General features: G+C 43.7%; 10 protein-coding genes across 10 annotated transcripts; 6 read left to right on the top strand and 4 right to left on the bottom strand.

Annotated features, from left to right (window-relative positions):
* Positions 1–96: 96 nt before the first annotated feature.
* I203_105527 (uncharacterized protein) lies at positions 97–3,359 on the top strand (the record flags this gene model as incomplete). Its single annotated transcript, XM_065517798.1, has 9 exons — positions 97–322; positions 422–522; positions 602–694; positions 775–888; positions 1,020–1,114; positions 1,187–1,420; positions 1,501–1,691; positions 1,750–1,880; positions 1,932–3,359. The coding sequence occupies 9 exons, from the start codon at positions 97–99 to the stop codon at positions 3,357–3,359; spliced, it is 2,613 nt and encodes an 870-aa protein (XP_065373102.1).
* Positions 3,360–3,866: 507 nt separating this feature from the next.
* Positions 3,867–5,540, bottom strand: I203_105526 (uncharacterized protein; the record flags this gene model as incomplete). Its single annotated transcript, XM_019144683.2, has 5 exons — positions 3,867–4,479; positions 4,647–4,982; positions 5,233–5,355; positions 5,421–5,444; positions 5,515–5,540. 5 exons carry the CDS (start codon positions 5,538–5,540, stop codon positions 3,867–3,869), a joined length of 1,122 nt encoding a protein of 373 aa, XP_019006018.2.
* A 791-nt stretch (positions 5,541–6,331) lies between these two features.
* Positions 6,332–8,000, top strand: I203_105525 (actin; the record flags this gene model as incomplete). Its single annotated transcript, XM_065517797.1, has 7 exons — positions 6,332–6,442; positions 6,543–6,553; positions 6,616–6,708; positions 6,769–6,837; positions 6,903–7,666; positions 7,736–7,822; positions 7,888–8,000. 7 exons carry the CDS (start codon positions 6,332–6,334, stop codon positions 7,998–8,000), a joined length of 1,248 nt encoding a protein of 415 aa, XP_065373101.1.
* A 741-nt stretch (positions 8,001–8,741) lies between these two features.
* I203_105524 (uncharacterized protein) lies at positions 8,742–9,822 on the top strand (the record flags this gene model as incomplete). Its single annotated transcript, XM_019144681.2, has 5 exons — positions 8,742–8,813; positions 9,031–9,129; positions 9,256–9,355; positions 9,429–9,491; positions 9,569–9,822. The coding sequence occupies 5 exons, from the start codon at positions 8,742–8,744 to the stop codon at positions 9,820–9,822; spliced, it is 588 nt and encodes a 195-aa protein (XP_019006016.2).
* A 503-nt stretch (positions 9,823–10,325) lies between these two features.
* Positions 10,326–12,182, bottom strand: I203_105523 (peptidyl-prolyl cis-trans isomerase-like 4; the record flags this gene model as incomplete). Its single annotated transcript, XM_019144680.1, has 4 exons — positions 10,326–10,847; positions 11,051–11,445; positions 11,590–11,979; positions 12,050–12,182. 4 exons carry the CDS (start codon positions 12,180–12,182, stop codon positions 10,326–10,328), a joined length of 1,440 nt encoding a protein of 479 aa, XP_019006015.1.
* Positions 12,183–12,631: 449 nt separating this feature from the next.
* I203_105522 (uncharacterized protein) lies at positions 12,632–13,786 on the top strand (the record flags this gene model as incomplete). Its single annotated transcript, XM_019144679.1, has 3 exons — positions 12,632–12,668; positions 12,789–13,389; positions 13,465–13,786. The coding sequence occupies 3 exons, from the start codon at positions 12,632–12,634 to the stop codon at positions 13,784–13,786; spliced, it is 960 nt and encodes a 319-aa protein (XP_019006014.1).
* A 473-nt stretch (positions 13,787–14,259) lies between these two features.
* Positions 14,260–15,183, bottom strand: I203_105521 (ribosomal protein L35; the record flags this gene model as incomplete). The annotated part of the gene is made up of 3 exons (XM_065517796.1): positions 14,260–14,295; positions 14,492–14,581; positions 15,004–15,183. The coding sequence occupies 3 exons, from the start codon at positions 15,181–15,183 to the stop codon at positions 14,260–14,262; spliced, it is 306 nt and encodes a 101-aa protein (XP_065373100.1).
* Positions 15,184–15,776: 593 nt separating this feature from the next.
* I203_105520 (histone H4) lies at positions 15,777–16,223 on the top strand (the record flags this gene model as incomplete). The annotated part of the gene is made up of 3 exons (XM_019144677.1): positions 15,777–15,859; positions 15,931–16,007; positions 16,072–16,223. 3 exons carry the CDS (start codon positions 15,777–15,779, stop codon positions 16,221–16,223), a joined length of 312 nt encoding a protein of 103 aa, XP_019006012.1.
* A 408-nt stretch (positions 16,224–16,631) lies between these two features.
* Positions 16,632–17,940, bottom strand: I203_105519 (uncharacterized protein; the record flags this gene model as incomplete). The annotated part of the gene is made up of 5 exons (XM_019144676.1): positions 16,632–16,779; positions 16,868–17,295; positions 17,363–17,476; positions 17,552–17,612; positions 17,681–17,940. 5 exons carry the CDS (start codon positions 17,938–17,940, stop codon positions 16,632–16,634), a joined length of 1,011 nt encoding a protein of 336 aa, XP_019006011.1.
* Positions 17,941–18,234: 294 nt separating this feature from the next.
* I203_105518 (uncharacterized protein) lies at positions 18,235–21,017 on the top strand (the record flags this gene model as incomplete). Its single annotated transcript, XM_019144675.1, has 4 exons — positions 18,235–18,271; positions 18,417–18,594; positions 18,710–20,034; positions 20,116–21,017. The coding sequence occupies 4 exons, from the start codon at positions 18,235–18,237 to the stop codon at positions 21,015–21,017; spliced, it is 2,442 nt and encodes an 813-aa protein (XP_019006010.1).
* Positions 21,018–21,150: the final 133 nt, after the last annotated feature.

Below are 21,150 nucleotides of genomic sequence, written 5' to 3'. Positions count from 1 at the left end.
TTCTTCACATACTCTGGATACCCTCAACTACGATCCATCAGAATATCATTCAACTTCCTTCTTCCTTCCGTCCCTCCTCGGCTTGTCAGGATGAAAATGTCTCCTCTACAACTCTCATCCTCCCTATCGTCGATCACCACCAGCCCATCTTCCTCCTCGTCCCTCTCCTCATCTTCAAGCGGTATGCGATCTTTCCCTAATCCAGTAGCAGTGTTCAACGAACGGTTCATTTTCACCTCATTGACAGAGAGGCAAGTCCAAGCTCATGGTAGACATCCGTATGTACATCCTGAGACAGGTAGAAGTGTCCTACTCTTTTCGCGTGAGTCTGTTGATTCAGCTTCGTGTCGCTCGTCAACTTTGACAAATGAGAGATAAGCTGACGTCGACTCTGCTCTTCCCTGGTGATATATATATATAGTGGACGAAGAGATGCATTATACTCCGTTTGCGAAAGATCACGGACCATTCAATTTGGCTTTTACTTTTCAGGCTTGTATCAGGATACATGATAGGTTGGAAGTAAGTCCAATTCACCTTCTGCTCATTATCAGGCGTTATGGTAGTAAGACCAGATGCTAACTTTGCATCGGTATTATAGCGTACTGAAGCGAGGAAGAAACCCCTATGTCTGTATACCACTACCGAACCGGAGAAAAAGTCATGTATGACTCTTATCGTTGCTCTATACTTTGTGAGCTACATATTTGGAGGTCTTGTCTCTGAGAGAAAAAAAGACATCAGCTCATATTGTTTCATGTGAAATGATGATAGTTGATTGTCGGGCGACAACCTCCCTGGAATGCATTTAGACCTATAGCGCCGCTTGAGATCATGCCTTTTAGAGATGCTGGAAATGGACCTATGGATTATGGATTATCTATCCAGGTAAGTTTGGTGTATAAACTAAGACTCTATCGTGGAAGTACGACAAGCTGATCTCTAATTCGACTTTTCCTTCCTCTTCCTCTTCTTTCCTTCTTTGAACTTTCCTCCGCTTCAATGTTTGACACACACAGGATATCCTGTATGGAGTGGACAAAGCTATGAATAATGGGTTATTGGATTTAGCCAACTTCGATCAAGAGGTTTATCAGAAATATGAACAAGTCGAGTAAGTGCATTTTCAGCTGTGTTTTACTCTCCGAATATCTGGAGACGAAGCTGAATAACGGTACTCGCACAGTAATGGGGATCTAAATATCCTCGGCCCATTCATACCTTTTGCATCTCCAATGGAAGAAAGATGGTTGAAAGCGATTAGATCATCTACCAAAACTACTTCGACTCCAAGAGGAACTGTTAGAACCACAGTCAAGACTGTCGAGAAAGCAAGGATCACCTCAAACGCTATGAAGTGCGTGATGGAAGTTTTTGAGAAGGAAAATGTAGGCTTGGTAGTCAGATTGAACGATGAGCTGTGAGTGAAGCTTCAGTAGGAGGAGGATAAAGGCAAGAATGCTTAAGATGATGAAATGATGTTGACCTACTGCCTTCCAGGTACGACCGTCGTCATTTCCTTGATCTGGGGATGGACCACGTCGAGATGTACTTCGACGATGGCTCAAATCCTTCGGATGAAATCGTCAGAGAATTCATCAGACTAGCGGAAAATACCATAGAGGTCCGAGGACAAAAGGTTGCGGTGCATTGCAAGGCCGGACTAGGTAGAACAGGAGTACTTATAGGAGGTGAGTTCTCTATCATGACCAGGATATCTTCTAGTCAAGCTGACACACTGAATCATAGCTTATCTCATATACAAATATCAGTTCACTGCCCAAGAGGTCATAGGTTTCATGCGGATTGTAAGACCTGGTATGGTAGTTGGACCACAACAACACTACATGTTGATCAATCAGATGAAGTGGTCTGTTTGGGTAAGCTAACAGTCTCTTTTTAAAGATAATCCAGCTGACAAAGGAGTATAGGCTGCCCGCGACCAGCTTCTTCGAGAACTTGCAGCCGAAGCCGCTGCCAAAGAGCCTGTCAACCCTCTCGCAACTCCCCCTACAGAACTCACCAATCTACTACCTGCCACATCGCACGCATTGCAAGACGCAGAGCATGCTCAAAATATTATTCTACAAGAAGCAGCCGTCAAGCTATCCGAGCGCAAGACTTCTCCACGATGCAGCACACCCACGACCAAAATCGTCCACAAAGCTGGAGATGCAGCTGGTCAACCTCGAAAGACCCCTGCTCGACTCAATTTACGAAATAGTCATCACACGACATCCTCACCAGCCAAAGAAGAATTGTCTGTCATTCTCGAACCTGCAAGCCCACCTATCGTCACGGAGGACTCACCCATGGAAAAATCAGAGCCGACCAGTGAACCTGTCATGGAAACTCAATGTACCCCCGAGCCCGAGAGTAACTCTGTTCCACCTTCTACCGGATCAATGCGAGGCACCAAACGAACAGCTGGTCGATCATCGATACCATCTTTCAAGTCTTCGCCACCTAGAGTCACTTTGGCAGTGCCTGCACCGACCTTGTCTAGATCGTCCTCGAGTGCGTCCATGAGCTCGATCAGCTCATCTGATCAAGATCATCGACCACCTAAACGAAGGTCACCGACCGGATCACCACTTGCAAAGAACGGTATTTCATCTCCACCACCGAGTAGAGAAAGTTCACCTGTACCCGTACCTTCCTCTCCATCCGGTTGTGTCGACAACGAGAGTAGCGAAGAGAGAATGATGATTGATGGAGAACCCGATCCTGAGGAACGACCGCCCTCCACACCTAAGACTAGAATCACCAATAAGCTTAGAAGAAGAGTTATTTCACCTTCATCTCCTTCACCACCGGTTGGTACTCCGTCTACTACGCCACCTCCGACTTCCGCATCGCTACTACCTCCTGGCGAGACTGCCATAAATGCTCTTTCTGGATTGACATCTCCACCTAAGGCTCATATACCCAAGAGAAGCTTCTTACCGGTCCGAAAGAATGTTACTCAGAACCAGTACCTAGATCCAAAGACAGTCACTTTGGTATCTCAGCCTCCCGTACCTGTGTCATTACCCTCAACTCCCTCTAGAAAAATCGATCAATGTGTCAAATCCTCGACTCCGAAGAGACTGACTGCGAATGCCAAGAGATCAATGTTGACTCCTCCTAGAATTACCGAGATGTGGGGTCAGTTGGCTAAGATGGGTAGTAGTAGTCCTGCCGAGGCCAAGTGTGAGTTGGCGTGTCCTGGTGCGAATGATCAATTTACTCAGCTGACCTTTTGTTTATCGACTCTAGGATCAATTGACGGAAATAATGGTCCTGTTCTTCCTTTCTCTCACTGTCTTCATGCCCAATTTTCGTGTTCTATTGATATTACGACTCATTCTCTATGGTAACGATTTTGATGACCACACGTCTCTTTTCTAAACGTTTCGATAACGATTTCTTCTGTAACGCATTGTTCATGATCATCATACTGGGCTTTGGTTTCTTACGCTTTTCATCTGATTATAAACTCACCCAAAGTCATTCATTCATTTTCCAAAAGAAAATTAATCAAATTTATCTTTTCATTTTTCGGTATTTTGCATATATTGTGGCTTTTGTCTAGCATTTATGATTATGATTTTCAAAGATTTGATATGTGCACAAATTCTAATGGGGTTTATGAAAGGAAGATACGAGATGTATTATATTTGTGTATAAATTGAATGAGTCATTGCACGGGTGCTAGGCTTGCCCAACGTCTTTTTGCAATCTTCAGCTATGCTGTTCATGAATCATGGAACAGCGACTTTTATTTCGAAAGTTTATAATAAATGCATATATACATGAATTGATCTTCTCTCTCCTCCTTCTGTCATCTCGGTCTTATGATAATCTACAATATTCATTCTATGAACTTAAGACTTGGGTTCCTTATCATCTTCTTCTTTAGCTTCTTCCAGACTCATCGCTATAGCTCTAGCAATAGCAGCTTCATCATCTTCGTCCTCATCATCTCCCTCATCTAACATCTCGACATCATCTCCTCTACTTAATGCCATTGCTTTTCTCAACTCGTCATCCTCATCTTCCTCCTCGTCTGCTATTTGCTGTTCTCCCGACACGCCGGCATCTCCAGGAACCATAGGTATATCCTGGTCATTTGCGTTGGAGAGAGGTTGAATGAGAGCTGAAGGTAATAACGTAGCTGATCCGGAAGGTTCACCTGAAGGACCAGAGGGTTCATCCGCCGGTACTGTTGTAGCTGGTGCAGTGGACTCAGATGAAGCTGATGCTTGAGGGTTGGCTCTCGCAGCTGCCTCTTGAGCTTCCTGTAATGACATCCTGATGGCCATTGCCAATTCCGGATCCATATTTGGATCGATCCCATCGACTCCATCTCCACCGAACCCTCCTCCACCGACATCACCTGATCCGCCAGCTGCGTTGGCGTCGCCGTCGAATAGGATGGGGGAGGAGAGGATAACGTCGGATAGGAATCGAGGACCGGGAGGGATAGAGACGAGATGGCTACGGCAAGGGAAAGAGAAAGTCAGCTTGAATTACTCAAGAAGATTATTGAAGAAAAAAGGGAGAAAGGGGAAAAAGAATTGGTATGAAATGGTTATCGACTCCAGATTAGAGCGATATAATTCCTCATATATGATGAGATCAATCATGAGACAAACCACACTCACGATTCATCGCCTCCCACAGCTTCTATGAGAGCATTTAACTTGTCATCATTCTCCCTCCCCTCATCTCCAAACGTGATCACATCAATCAATACATTATTCTTCCTCAACTTTTTACCCAGCTTGACCAAGTTCTCTTTCGAGTCCGCCTCTTGGCTGAGGGGAGAACCGATAAATACGACTATCCTCTGTCGCTGATTCTTGTTTTCACGATGTTTCAATGATAGTTGAGCGATGGAGATTGAGGTGGAAAGGGAGGATATACCGGATATGTTCACTTTGGATAGGGAGGAGAGGAGCTTTCCCAGGTCGTTGGTGGGTGTTACTAAAAGTGATGGACTATAGATGGAGAGAATAGTTAGCATATGTAGGTGCGATCAGTTGTTCCTCATGCCAGATTTAGTATTGGGTTGATCCTTCTTCCTCCTCTACTTTGAAGTGATCAATCGTTCACGTTCTAAGTGATCACCGTCATATCTTCAAATGCCATTTAATTCGTTTACCGCCTTTGTCCCTCCTGTCCTCCATTGTTGAGATGTATTTCTTCCTTCATAACAATGAAGCAGAAAGATAGAAAACACCAACTCACGAATTCCCGGCCATACTCATCAAACCTACTGCACTCTCGGGATTCGAATCTGTCTTGGCTGTGAATACGGTCTGTACAGCTTCTGCCTGAGCTTGAAATCGAGTTGGTGGATAATCTCCATTTCTGAAGAAGCCACAGAAACCATCAGTGTCAACCAGGGAGATCATGGCCACTACACTACGACATACCTCATGTACTCGCTGTTGTCGAGTCTGGAGGAATCGATTGATGATCAGCTGAAGAGGAATGATGATTCGGTTATGATAGTGTGATTGGACTCACATCAGCATACATGATTCCAATGGCATTTTGAATATCTCCTTTTTCTCTTCTGGCGTCTTGATCTATAGGGTGTGATGTGGTGTCTATATGCTTGTCAAGTGCAGTAAGGATATCTGTCATTCGAGATGCAACATCCATTTCTACGATGGACCATTCAACATTCAACGTCACTCGCTATTACCGGACGACGCGTATATCTCGAGTGCCACGTCATAATGCCGATCTTACCATGGATCATAATTCCGATACCAAGTTGAGTTCAGGGATTAAGCCATGGGCGTCATCTCATCTCGCCCATCTATTGTACCAGTGTACCATGCTACCACTCACACCTCCAATGCACCGCACCGCACCACCACCACCATCCTCTTGTTCATCTATCCCTCTTACCCTTCACATCCTTCTTCTTCAACAATCACTAATAACGATTAATTAACGATCCCTCATCTCTCCCTTCTTCACTTACACTCTTACTACCTAACATCTCGTGAGTCATCTTTCCTTGTTCATTAAGGTGTGACAACGTGGACGTGGAGGGAGAGAGATAGAGCGATAGATACACCCGTCATCGTCATCGTCTTATCTCAAGTATCGTCCATCGCGATACAGAGTCAGAAGCACTTTATCTACGTGTATCACTCTCAATCCGCTTGTCTGGCAACGAGAAGGAGAGATCCGCATTCACTTTATCCCCACGTATGCGTCATTGAAACCCAATCAAACACCTTCATCGCCAATCGTCTGATTCTCCCTCTGGCGCAGGCGAGGCGAGACGATGCTCTCTGTATCTCTCTATTCACATCGTACCACCTCTACGATGGGCTTGGCGATCATCGCATCATTGCGGAAAGCTCTGTCGATCGCACAAGCCTATTGGGGTGGATGGATGGGGTTGTTGAGATACTGGGATGAATGCGGTGTTGGCGGAGTCCACCTTGTCTCTTATATCCTTCTGTCTATGCTTGGCTGTAACACCTATTCTCTATGAACGAAGCTGATCCTGATCTTTCTTACAACACAGTAAATAGACTATCAATATGTAAGTTGTCATTTTTAGCCAAGCCGCGAATATATCACGCTGATCTCTTACAACCACCCCAGGGAGGACGAAGTCGCTGCCTTGGTCATTGACAATGGTTCCGGTATGTGCAAAGCCGGTTTCGCTGGTGATGATGCTCCCCGAGCTGTTTTCCCGTGAGTACAGAGTATATAAATGAGATCGAGGTGAAACGCTGATAAGAGCGACGACAACAGTTCCATCGTCGGTCGACCTAGACACCAAGGTGTGATGGTTGGTATGGGTCAAAAGGACTCTTACGTTGGGTGAGTGCGACCTGCTCAACTTTCTCACAGAGCAAGAGCCGGATACTGATACATGCCATACCCAGTGACGAAGCTCAATCCAAGAGAGGTATCCTTACCCTCAAATACCCAATTGAACACGGTATCGTTACCAACTGGGATGACATGGAGAAGATCTGGCACCACACCTTCTACAACGAACTTCGAGTCGCTCCCGAGGAACACCCAGTCTTGCTTACCGAAGCTCCTCTTAACCCTAAGCAAAACAGAGAGAAGATGACTCAAATCATGTTCGAAACCTTCAACGCTCCTGCTTTCTACGTCTCTATTCAAGCTGTGCTTTCCCTTTACGCTTCCGGTAGAACCACTGGTATCGTGTTGGATTCAGGTGATGGTGTTACTCACACTGTACCCATCTACGAAGGTTTCTCTTTACCCCACGCTATCCTCCGATTGGATTTGGCCGGTAGAGATTTGACTGATTACCTCGTCAAGATCCTCATGGAGAGAGGTTACCCATTCACCACCTCTGCCGAAAGGGAAATCGTAAGAGATATCAAGGAGAAACTTTGTTACGTCGCTCTTGACTTTGAACAAGAATTGCAAACTGCCGCTCAATCTTCTCAACTTGAAAAATCTTACGAACTTCCTGATGGTCAAGTGATTACCATTGGTAACGAACGATTCAGATGTCCCGAAGCTCTCTTCCAACCTTCGTTCCTCGGTTTGGAATCTGCCGGTATCCACGAGACCACCTACAACTCCATCATGAAATGTGACTTGGATATCAGAAAGGACCTCTACGGTAACATCGTCATGTCCGGTGGTACCACCATGTACAACGGTATTGGTGAGTAGTCTCCCCTCAAAGACATGTGTCTTCGAGTACACATAAGCTAACTGTGTAACGAATATATAGCCGACCGGATGCAAAAGGAAATCACTGCTCTTGCTCCTTCATCCATGAAGGTCAAGATTGTCTCACCTCCCGAACGAAAATACTCCGGTGAGTGCGAAGTATACATCGTTGACGATGATACAGTAGGCTGATATATTTTTGTTGTGCTTTAGTATGGATCGGTGGTTCCATTCTCGCTTCTCTTTCCACTTTCCAACAAATGTGGATCGCCAAGTCCGAGTACGACGAATCTGGACCTTCGATCGTTCACCGAAAATGTTTCTAAGCGGGTTAACAAGGTGTGGAATGGTAAGATTGATTGGATTGGGGTGAGTAATAACATGACTCGACCTTCCGGAGGTTCCCAGCGCTGATCTTGGTTTTCCCAATCCATATAATCAGTTTCTCAAGCAAATTGTATGTTCGGAAAGAATCCTTGAGAAATACCCTAGTATGCATTCTTATATCCAATACAATTCTTCAGCTCCTCTTTTCGTTTCGTCTATATTGAAAAATACATATCCCCTGAAAACCCCCTTTTCCTTCTTTTCGATAACATAAACATTTATATGTGGATGAAAAAAAAAAATGAATTTTGATGCCGACGAGCGACTGATACGACATTTGAGAGAGCATGAGTCGGCGTGATCAACATTGCAATGCTCATGACGGTGGCTCCTGGCTACTTAGATTATGATATGGATGGAGTTCAGCCATGTTTGTTTTGCAGCAACAGTAAGTGAACGAGATGAGAAGGGTTGGTCCCACATGGTACAAGTAGCACCTAAGAGTCAGTCATATATCTATCTGCCACCCAATTGGGTAAAATGATGAACAACCACTTGCGGTAATAATTACCCGATCCTGTACAACCGAAGATCATATCCTCAATCGTAGAGATAAGCTATTCACATAACCTGATGCTTTTAGATATTCCTCTTCCTCATTTTACATGCTCACAGTGCACTCAATCATACATCCAAGTTCTACTACACTCGACTAGTCGAATCAAGAATATCAAACAAAGATGGGCTTCACACAATCTATAGTACTGGGTTCATGTTCTTTCCTTCTGGGTATGGTGTTCGTCTGTCAAGTGGTGAGTGTGTTCTTCCATCTGGTATCCTGTGTTTTGGTCAATAGGAATATCGCTATGTAGATCAATAGATGATCGGAGCGAGAACGATCGTGTTCGTATACCATTATCGTTGTCTATCAGTGAATTACCTATCGATATATGATCACATCTAGTCGATATTGTAAAAGGCAAAAAAATATCGCATCAAAACTGACTTGTAACATCTCTATCTGTACAGGTCGACATCCCATTACTCTACATGCCAGTAACGGACGAAGCAATCCAAAATGCTTATACATTTTATGAAATCTGGTGGGAATCTCCTGGAGCAGTCAAGGTGGGTCATTCTACCCTTTCAATTGGCCGATCTCATCCTCCTCATGTTATACTCATTGAAACCTATCTAAGTGAGTAAACAAATTAACAAATGCTGACTGCTATGTTGCTATCGTAATCGTAATAGGCCTTATTCCACGTCGCTCTTGGTCTGCCACTCATAGCGTTATTAATCAAATTGCATAAATGGAATGAAAGTGCAATGTTCTTTGATGGAAGTTGTATTGGTAGGTATAAATTTCTTACACCAAGATTGACAAAAAAGTATTCATACTGAATTTATTGACTTGTTTGATTTAGCTATGCACGTAGCTACTATCATCTTGTACTTGACAGTCCACATCCAAAGTTTAAGGACATTCCGTAAGTCCCTCCCTCCTCTATTCCCTTTCTCCCTCCCTCCCAACTGACTATATACTACATTGTTCACCTATGTATAGTCCCCGAATCAACCACTTTAACCACCTACTCTATCCTTCCCACTCCCCCTCCTCGTGAGATCCCCCCTACCGAATCTGAAAAGATCGAAGCTGTCCGAGTCCTGTCCGCTGCCAATGCTTTAGTCGGACTTTTGACATTGGGAGTGATTGGGATGCAAATTGGACAAGAATACGCCAGGAGACAGGAGGAGAAGGAGCAGAGAGAGATTGATAGGAAGATCGCTGTTGAGACGGAGACTAAGAAAGATCAATAATTCGATGAAGGAGCTGGGTGATCGAGGTACGAGAAGTATCATTTAGATGATCGAGAATTTATTCCTTCCCTCCTTCTTGTGCTTTGCTGTACTGCTGGAATTGAAGAGTCTGTCAATAGTACACAAGCCTCAATACCGACAATCTCTTATATATATATGTTATATATATACATATATTGAGGTATAAAATTTTCAGAACAGCTGAAAACTCCATGAATTATATAATGTCGAGCGTTTCGTTGAGTCCTATAGCTTATAATTATCAGAGGAATTTCCTTTATTGACATATCACGTATGCGGAGATGGTCAAATCACATTCTTTTTGACTCGACTTCAGTCCAATGATCCCTCTCATTCAGTCATCTATTTATGATCCGGCAAAACACGGAATAGATAACCAAAACTGAACAAAAGCGAGATGATAGTAAATTCTACTGGCGTTGAATAGTTTTGCATTACGACCATCATGAAGGCTGCTGATTTATTGACTGTGCATTAGGAAACTACCTTCTGTCATACCTATCTTTGTCCCTATGTCGATCTCTACTTCTCTCCCTATACCTATCCCTATCTCTTCTATCATCCCTGTCCCTCCTATCCCTATCCCTATCCCTCTCCCTATCCCTGTCATCCTTGTGTCTCCTATCATCCCTCCTGTCCCTACTCCGACTCCTATCCCTATGCCGTCTAGGCGATCTACTCTTCCTCCTCTCCGATCCTCTTCCAGAAGACTGATCAAATACCATCCCATATCCTTCCGTACCTCTTACATCTCTAGGTGTAGATGCGATATATCGTCGATCTTCATCTCTACTATCTCTCCCTCCTCCATATCCACTATTTCTTCCACCGCCGCCTCTTCCGCCACCGCCATATCCTCCCCTTCCTCCACCACCACCTCTTCCTCTTCCTCTACCTCGTCCACCTGATATAGCCTGAGATACACTCATCTTAGCCACCGATTGGGAGAAATCGACCCATATCCTTCGATCGTCCACTAATACATTCTGCATTTTGAAGTATGCCTATGACGTGTCAAATATAAGTACAGTTAGCATATCAAACTCTCTCTCCCTCTCTCTCTCTCTCATATCACAGAAGTGAAGTGGTCTGATCCTCGCTATCCAATCCATTCAAATCCATTCGAATCCAATCTATCTAATTACATCCAATCATGTGATTTTGATATTACGCTTCCAAAATCTTGGAAGATGATGACACAACTCACCTGCTCTGCTGATTCCCTCTCATCAAACTCGATGAAAGCATATTGTAAACTATCTCCCGATCGTTTATCTCTAACAATCTCACAACTCAATATCTTACCGAATCTAGAGAATATCAATTCTAAATCTTCATCCGCGGTGACTGGATTCAATTTACAGACGAACAGGATGTTTTCAGGTGGACGAACGGCCGCGAATGGTAAATCACCTATCATCTCTAATGTCAATGCTGAGGATGCCGCTGCGGTATTCCGCCTTTGCTCTTCGACCTCTTCTTCTGGAACAGTCGCATGAACATCTTCTGTATCGGATATTCGAATTGAGGAGAATGAATCGGGAGGACGAAGAGGGGAGGAAGGGATTGGGATGAGATTCGGTGGATCGGGGAATGGGTCCTCTGAGTGATATAGAATCAAAGGTCAGCCTGGACTATATCCATATGTCAATTGCTGAGTTGTAATATGATACGATAGGATGGTCAACCGTGAATACCGCTGACAATCATAAGAGAATGTCTTATTTTGAATGAAGCATTACCCACCTAAGATCTCAACATGTCTTATCCTAATGTCCTGCAAAGGTCTACCCTCTTTATCCAGAAATGCTTCATTTATCTTATCTAGCGTATCCAACCCTTCAATCACATGTCCGAAAACAGCATGTTTCCCATCTAAATATTCTATCCCATCTGCCAGAGTGATGAAGAACTGTGATCCACACCCTGGTGGATTGGTAGGTGCCACTGCCATTGAGACTGTTCCTTTTGACTGGTGTTTGAGCGAATTGGTAATTTCAGGTGTAAAATATCTCGAAGGCTTTGTCTGCTGAGATGTTGAAGATGGGTTCTGGGAGTAGAGGAATGATTCGAGCGATTCACCGCCTGTGCCTGTTGCTGTTGGATCACCCGTCTGAGCTATAAAGTCTTTTGATACTACCACGAGAACCAGTGTTAGTAGTCTACAGATGGGTCAGGTGTGAAGTAGGATTAGGATACCACTCACCATTGAAAAAAGCATTCAAAGCGTAGTACTTGATCTTACACAGTTTCAAGAAGTTCTCGCATGTCCTTGGACATCTGTCGATCTCCAAGTCTATGACCAGCTCCCCTAGGGAGGTCTCAAGCATCACCGACATTGGGAGTGGTGCTGTTGTATGTTACTTGATTGTAAACTATTATTGTACAGTATAGCGACCAGATTTACATGCATCTTTATCGACCTAGAGTACGAGTAGATTTCACTCGAATGGAGTCCCACATGCCTTTGGTGTTTACCGGACATGAGCCCAATCTCCGTGTGGAATTGACCCTTACCATCGTCAACCAGCCACGCACTCCCGTTGTCCCTCATGTTTCTCACGGTAACTTCCTTTTTCGGTCAATCTTCATCACTCTGACACAGCCTCCACTCCAATCTTCCATCTTTCAATCTATTTACAACTCCTTGCTCCTTCTTTTGTCTTCATCTTTCTAGAAAATACACTACGACCATTGATTGGTATATCATACTCATATAAATATTCTTGAAGAATATCTATCTTATCGCACTTCATATCCACAAACATATCAAGAAAACAAGACCATCATGAAATTCACTTCTATTGCCTTGTTAGCTGCGCTGGGTAAGTAAGAGTCTATATTCCTCACTCTTTCGCCGCTCGACCTCAGCTTCACCTATCTCTATCCTTTGTCAAGATTACACAAACGCTATGATGTATACTGACGTGTATTTCCTCATACAGCCGCATCAGCTTCAGCTACTCCCCTTAGGGTATACACTCTCACCTCTGATCCTCTTCCACCACTTGACGAGATCAAGACACTCCCTATCGAAATGAAGAAACCATGTCATGGCCACAGTCATCAAGCATCCGGTCCATTAGGCTCTTTACTAGCCAAATTAGGTTTAGCCAGACCGAGTCACAGACATGGATCTGGACATGGGTTCGATGAAAAGATGGAATCGATCCATGAATCATTGATGGACCACTTCAGAGAGCATATGAACGAGGTAGAAGATAAAGTTATCCCTTTCCTTGAAGGTGGATCTGTCAGATTACATCCTTTAGTGAATCATTTGACAGAACAGGAAAGCGAGTTGACCTTATCCTCTGCACCGGAAGAATTGAAGATTTGGAGATATCTGGAAGATGACAAGTGGTTAATCAAATCTGGAATCAATGGAGAATGGAGGGTACCTGACGAAGATGAAGTCCCACCGAAAGTTGTGGTTCATCATAATCACGAGAACGAAAATGGAATTGGAAGTGAGATGGAACACCCTCATCGACATGGACATGGACATGGAAGGGGTAGATGGATGGCTAAGACGATGACTGGAAGGTGAGCCGACGAAATCTACTCAATTTATTTGTACAATTATCGAAACTAATAACGTATCATATTTATTTTCTTTAGACTTCACCGAGCATTGAAGAATCTCAAACCCATCGAATCAATCTGTCTAGCATTCGTCATCGGCGCAGGACTAGGTTCCATCATCCATTTCTTCTTTATGCTCTTCCTCCTTTCGTTCAGATACCTCAGAGCTGGTTGTCCCTCAAGAGAAGAGAGACGGGCGAGACGACAAGCTCGAAGAGAACGACGAAAGGCTTCGGGATCGGTTAGATTTGCTGATCAGGTGGAAATTGCAGAACAAGAGGAACTCTTACCTCCCTATGAGGCTGGTGCTGTCACTGATGTAGTAGTCAATGAGAAAGCGGAATCGCCCAGAGTATAGGTGTTTACACAGTATGTATATTAGTGTGAAGTATGAAGAAGAAGAGCGAAAGGTCTTGTTTATATTTGATATATAACAAACACGATGAAATGAATTTGTTATTCTTATAGATTATACTTTTATAGTACCTATAATACAATATGTATAATGTTAATTATAACACTACTTTATGCACTGGTTGTTCATACCATTGATTGAGCATTGAATGTGGGATTCAAAGCATCCATCTCATGATTTGATTTTGATTTTGATTTTGAATTTGATCCGATCTGATTCGGTTCGATGGTTTTGCTATATCTTTTCACATGAACGACCAGAAGGCTGGGAAAGTTGACTAATGCAATAACGTTTAATCTATACCCTAATCGCCATCTCACCTGACAGTTCGCACATTGAGGGTGTATCTCTCCTTCAAATATATTGTGATATGGTAGTATACATGACTGTTCATCGTACATAACAATTATAGGGGATTAAGCATAAGGTAACATCTTCTTCAACTTTTTACCCTACGAGTTACATAGGCATTAGCTTGACTGATCTCACTTTGTGTACTTTTTCAAAAGCAATACAGCGATTCAAAAGCGAATCTTCCACTCTATCTCATATTCTACCCCAGACAATTATAATTCCCTTCCTTCCCTCCTACAACCCCTCACTGTGGAAAGCATATGATCGTTGAGACATCAACTCCGCTCGACTCACCTGTGTTTTAGTCACATAAACAGATTTGGCCAATCTATTTATACGGGCTGTTGAGAATGCCGTGTTCAAATGTGATTTACCAGTTTGAGCCTGACGACAACACAACAAGTCAAGTCAAGTCAAGTCAAGTCAGTCAAATTCCATTCCATTGGCCATCCCGTTTCTTTTCTTTTCGTATACGATCTGGTCGAGCTATCCACTTCGCTTCGACTATTCGACCTCTTTCTCTTTTTTCATAGTCCCCCGAGTCGTTGATATGATTGTATTTTCACTTTTCGATGTCTCCACTTGATACATCATATCTTCTCATAGATAGAGAGAGAAGTGTGAACTTACTCGTTTGAACTATTCAAGATATCCAATATATATCAGCGTTTTGTATCTTTCACGATTTGAGAGATCTCTCTGAAGACGAAAGAGTTGGACTATCCGCAGAACAGAAGGGAAGAAGAGTTGCGTATTATACAGCACAACCTCTGGTACATGTATATATACACGAAAGAGACACTCACCATCCCGTTGGCATTAGCGAAGAACCTCTTCTTACATCCTGAATGCGACTTTAATTTCTGTTTAACGCAATTTATCGAAGATGTTGAGAAAGGTGAGGACGATGCTGGTAAGGGGATTCGGGATGGTCCTGCTATGGCTGTGAGGGATGGTCGGAGGAACAGACGAGGTAGGAAAGACATGTTGATGATGATAAATAGTAATTCAGTCTTATCAGTTGGTTGATGATCTATCTACTTATCTATCTATCTCTTCAGCTTCAACTTCACCTTTGCTAATGCTGATGGTTCTTGGACTGAGTCTGTCTTTTTCTCGGCTTCGAAACAAGTCCTGGCATGTTACGTAAATCCTGTTCCCCCCTCACAAACTTGTATATACCACCCATTTTTTCTTTGGGCGTTGGACATCACGTGATTTGGTGGAATGTGATTCCATTAAACCGGGAATTCTATATCACCGTGATCTCCTGTCAATGTTTGTGATGAGTCCACCTCCACTTGCCGTTCCAACCATGCCCTACTCGTACTCGTTTGATCGCGTCACTCGACAACGACGACCCCATGACAGGTATATAAACCCCCATCTAAACCAGATCTCTACCTTTCTTTTCTTCTCTCATCCATCAAACCAATCCAATCAATCAGCGATACATTTATCACTCCCTCTCTTCTCCCTTGTAAGTCACATTGTCAGCTCCGCAATCCGTGCTGGTAACTAACGATAGCTGACATATCTCCCATCGCAGTTTTAACCCAACTTAGATAATCAATCAACAATGTCCGGTCGAGGAAAAGGTGGTAAAGGTTTAGGTAAAGGTGGTGCCAAGCGACACAGAAAGGTCTTGAGAGATAACATCCAGTAAGTCAAATCTTCAATTTCAACACCTATCTGCACGCCTTGCTAATGGTTGATGTATTTTTTTACATTAGAGGTATCACCAAGCCCGCTATCAGACGTCTCGCAAGAAGAGGTGGTGTTAAGCGAATCTCAGGTCTCATCTACGAGGGTGAGTAATGACTTCATGTCTGTTTCAAATATCAGTTCTGCGTACTTATCCATCTCACTTGTAGAAACCCGAGGTGTCCTCAAGATCTTCCTCGAGAACGTCATCCGAGATTCCGTCACCTACACTGAACACGCCAAGAGAAAGACCGTCACTTCCCTCGATGTCGTATACGCCTTGAAGAGACAAGGTAGAACCTTGTACGGTTTCGGTGCTTGATCGTTTTACATCCCAGGCTCTTTTTTACGATACTTCGTTTTTCGATCTCTTCTTTTTACTATTATCCTTCTTGGTTTGTTAGTTGTATATCAAGCCAATTGAAGTGAGTTGATCAGTATGGTACATAGTATATAGGACTTGAGATGAGATTTGTATCTATGTGACCACTACAATGATAAATAGCGATATCGGATTATAACTATCGCAAGGACCGTTTGATCAGTTATTGCGTTTTCAGATCTGAGATTTTTTTGTCATCGTTATACATCAAAGTCTATCAAAGTACAACTAGAAACAGCAGTCATTCTGATCATATAAAATCGATGACATGGTTCGATCCATTCTTCTCTCCCTCTTCATCAATGCATATAGAAGCACAATCTGATCTCTATACCACTCACTACACCGCTACACCCTATACAGGTGCACTTCCTCGTCCCATGCTGCACTAGCCAACAGACCAGGATCAAACAATGACCAACCTAGAGCCATGACAAACTCGGTATGATTGGAATGGACATGTATAGGCGATGGAGTGGATTGATTGATATTCCATCTATGACCGATCATTTGTAATCAGCACCAGTCTGTTTTCGACAATGTGGCGGTCTGGTTCTCGTTCAAGCTCAAGCTGTGTTACTCACACTCTACAAGTCATATCGTACCCAGAACTAGCCAGTCCCTCTCTTCTATGCGGATCCCAAAACACCTTCCTAGCTGCTAAATCATGCCTCCCCACCACTTTCGCACTGCCCTGTCGTCCTGCCGATCGTAGATCGTGAACATTGATCGTACCGTCTTTAGAAGCTGATGCTATAAGGGATGAATCGTATTTATTCCAATCGCAATATAATACTTCTTCCATCTGTCCCGAACCAGATGAAGAATTCGAAATTGATAATGTAGGTGATTTAATTCCCTGTCCCATTCGCAGATCCCATATGTCTATGAAACCATTTGCACCGCAGCTCATCACTATATTGGGAGTATGGGGAGAAAATGTAGCGTTGTATAGCTGTTGAGGCTTGGATGAGGGAAGTGTGATAAGGCAAGTAGTTCGATTGGATGTCCACTATTTGTGTCAAGTTTCAAAATGGTTATTTGACTGTCTGGGGCTAAGAGATGAGAGGGAAACGTACGATTTTCACCGTCGAATCCCATGAGCTGGTTATGAATTGATCTTTGTTTAGGTTGTTCCATTCGATAGACATGATCTCGGAGGAATGTTCATGCCATGATTGGATGGGTAGACCCTACACCGTAGCATAATATAACATAAGTCACTACGATCCCATCTCTGGTTGTGAGAAGCTTGAACTCAGGCTCACCTCCAAAGTCACATCGAACATCTTGATAGCTCCATTCCCACACCCAGCTACAATATGATTTCTTTCCTTATCCAACATCCTCACACATCAGTTCTGATCCAAACATCAACCAATACGTAGCAAACTCACTCATGCTGTTCGTTCCACGCCACATCAAATACACAATCTCTAGTCTCAAAGTACCTCACCAACCTCAGTCCCGACCCTCCAGGAGCGTTCGGATCTATATCGACGATATGGACTCGTCCATTACCTACCAGACCGAAATTGGATCCTGAAGCCAGGGCGAATCTGTTTTCGAGGTATGGTGAAAAGGCGAGATTGTTATGTGAGAATCTGGGTGTTTTGAGTCGGAGATATGGGGCAGAAGATGAGGATGGTGGGTACATGTTGTGTCTAGCATATAGGATGATCTGCTTATGCTGGTTATGGTTGTTGATCTGGCAGAATGAGGATATGCAGATGTAGATCCGGTAATGGGATTTCGTGTTGTCCGTGGTATACAGGTAGTAACAGTAAGTAGTCTGATGTCATACTACCTACCATATTCAGATGAATTTGGATTTGGTCCCGTCTTCGATGGTAGGGTAGGTTAGGAATTCCAACAAACAGATAAATAAACATTTTTCATTTACTGTCCATTCCATCTACATCTACATCTATCACAGTACTCATCATCAACAATGCCTCCCTCGCCAGGCAAGATACATCAGCTACCAGGTATGTCCCCCTCTGTACCTTGCTTTCTTCTCTGATCTGCATGAGATCGTTGCTGACTTCCTGTCTATATAAAAACTTCTTTCCTTGCCTCCTCTCGACGCGTCAACAAAAACAAAAATTCATCGCACTCGATCCACCTCATTAGTCAAAGTACTATACAGTATAGATACCTCATCCCAGTCCTACCTCACTGTACTCCACGATCGTCAAGATGTATACGTCCATCCTTCTTCGCCGAGTTATGCGACATCTGAGGAGCAAGGTCAAGGTTTAGTAGGGAGTTGTACGTTGAAAGCCATTGCTAGGGGAATATGTTATGCGAGGTGAGCGACAGTCCTTCTTTCCTCGAAGTTTACAACCAGTACTCTGAATGAAGAAGATACCCTGATACCGATATTGCAAACTCTCATGCTGACCTGATCATACCATTCTCTTCAGCCCCGAATGCATCCCCAACACAACCTCGCTCGATTTCAGCGTCTACAACCTCGATCCTACTGTCCGTAGACCTTCCATTTCATCCTCATCTCGCGCATTCCCCTCGTCACCCTCCGAACACCCTTCCTCATCTACTTCCTCATGGGTAGGCAGGGGTTTCCTCTCATGGGTATTATCTGAAAATGGAAATGGGTCAACTCTGATAAAGGGAAGATTAGTCAGGGAGTACGAGTTCTCCTCGATCCATTTCGCTCCAGAGGGCGGTCTAGAAGGATTGATGGCTATGGCCAACTCGAATGGTGGAGGTACAGATGGAGAAGATTCGGATGGGAAAGGATGGGGATTGGAAGTTGGAATAAGTCTTAGACAGTTGAATCCAGATGGTAAAATTGAGTTTCAAAATCGAAAAGAATTCGAAGAAATGTTATCAAAAGGAAAATCAACTTCGATATCAGCTTCATCACCAATAAGAGGAAATACCACGATCGGTGGTGGAAGTACACCAGCAAGATCATCACCTTTGATCAATAGCACCATCAACAGAACACCAAACGTCAATTCCACACCTCAACAGCCCGGTCCATCAGCCTCTTCTACCGCTACCATACGTCCTCCACCCATTGCTCAACCTACACCTGTACCAGCACAGCAGCAGCAGCAGTCAGGACAATCCTCTAGACCTTCTTCTTCGCTTTCTCATCGACCTTCTTCATCTTCCATACCACCCTCTTCGTTACCCCCTTTACCGTCAAGTTCAAATTCCAACATACCTTCAAGTCGACCATCGTCCTCTATCGGTGAATCAAGACCCCCTCCACCTGCTCCTCCCCAGCAGCAAGCTGAAGCAGGACCATCGCGTAATCGTGAAGTTACTCCTCCACCCGTCCCTCGATCCAAATCACCTCCACCATCTACACCATCCCGACACAAATTACATGCCCTCCTTCGTGCGGACGGTATGATGTCCCCCGAATTAGCAAGACATCTAGCTTCTAATCCAGTATTGAGGAACTTGTTGAAAGCCGTACCGTCAAACTCAAATGCCCTAACTGCTCTGAGGAATATAACGGGGGCTAACAGATCGCCTACTTCCAATGCTCATGCGAACGGGGCAAAGAGATCGACTGCGAACGACAAAGATAAGGAGAAAGAGGATAGTCCCGAAGCCACGACGCCCACTCCTCTACCTACTCCCCAAAGGTCAACGAGAAGTGCCCAACAGGGGCAGAATAACCAAGATGGATGTTGTAATTGTGGGACAATGGTTAGTGCTTGTTGGAGAGTTAAGAAGATGAAAGATGGTACGCCCAGGAAAGTGTGCGATGGTGAGCTGGCTTTTCGTCAAAGTTCTTACTGGCGAATAAACAGCTGACTGAGATCATTGTGACTGTGCTGCGGTGTAACAGATTGCGGACTATACTTCAATGAATACAAGAAGATGCGTCCTCCTGAATTATGGTCTCAACCTTTCAAGCCTGGTCAATCATCCACTTCTTCTGTCCAGCAGCAGCAGAACGGAGGAGGGGAGAAACGTAAACATGCCATAGAGCTCAACGATGGTCCAGCGTCGGGATTGAGATCTTCACCGAGATTAAATCGGACTAATTCAGATCAACAAACTCATACCCAGTCACAGAGTCAGAATCAGAGTCAAAGTCAAAATCAAAATCAAATACCGGAATCACCTAGAAAGAGACAGAAAGTCAAATCACATGGGAACCCACCTCCACCTAGTCCAAGGAGATCTACGAGAAATTCAAGTAAGAATGATAATGTTGATTTTGGTGCAGAAGTATTTGGATTTTCACCTTCGAATTCGAATTCAAACAACAATTCAATGTTTGGTACTTCACCTGCTATACCCATCACTTCCAATAACAGTCAAGATCATCAACAGCAGCAGCAGCATCATCATCAGATGCAACCGTTTGGTCAATCGACATCTGGTCATACTCATGGGAATGGTCATAATGGGAATGGTCATAATGGGAATTTGGAAGAATTGGATATATCAGCTTTCCTAGCTACGTTTGAAAGTTCCTTGGCCCATACCAATCATCATACATCCGCGAATGGTACTGGTACTGGTGATGGTGATGGGACTACCGATGGACAAGTGATTGAAGAGAACAACTTCAATTTTGATAGTTTGTTCAATGGCGATTCTTCAATGGGTATAGAACTAAGTCAGGAGATGCAAGATCTGTTGAACGGTTGGGAAAGCCAATTGAACGATCCTAATTATCTGGCGGGGTTGGATGTGAATATTCCTGGATTGGGTGATATAGGGAATGAACCCGGTCAGTGATCGGCAGTAGCAGTGGAGTATAATTGAAATCTATGATAGTTTGTGCGCATAGTGTTTCGTATTTCGTGTCGTTTGTTTTTTTGACCTCATGATATGTTGTGATATTTCTTTCTCTCTTGCTATCTTTTACAGT

Source organism: Kwoniella mangroviensis (genome assembly GCF_000507465.2).
Source record: "Kwoniella mangroviensis CBS 8507 chromosome 1 map unlocalized Ctg02, whole genome shotgun sequence".
In the NCBI taxonomy this organism is placed as follows: domain Eukaryota; kingdom Fungi; phylum Basidiomycota; class Tremellomycetes; order Tremellales; family Cryptococcaceae; genus Kwoniella; species Kwoniella mangrovensis.
The sequence above is the reverse complement of the archived record's forward strand: the minus strand, read 5'-3'. Positions and strand labels throughout refer to the sequence as shown.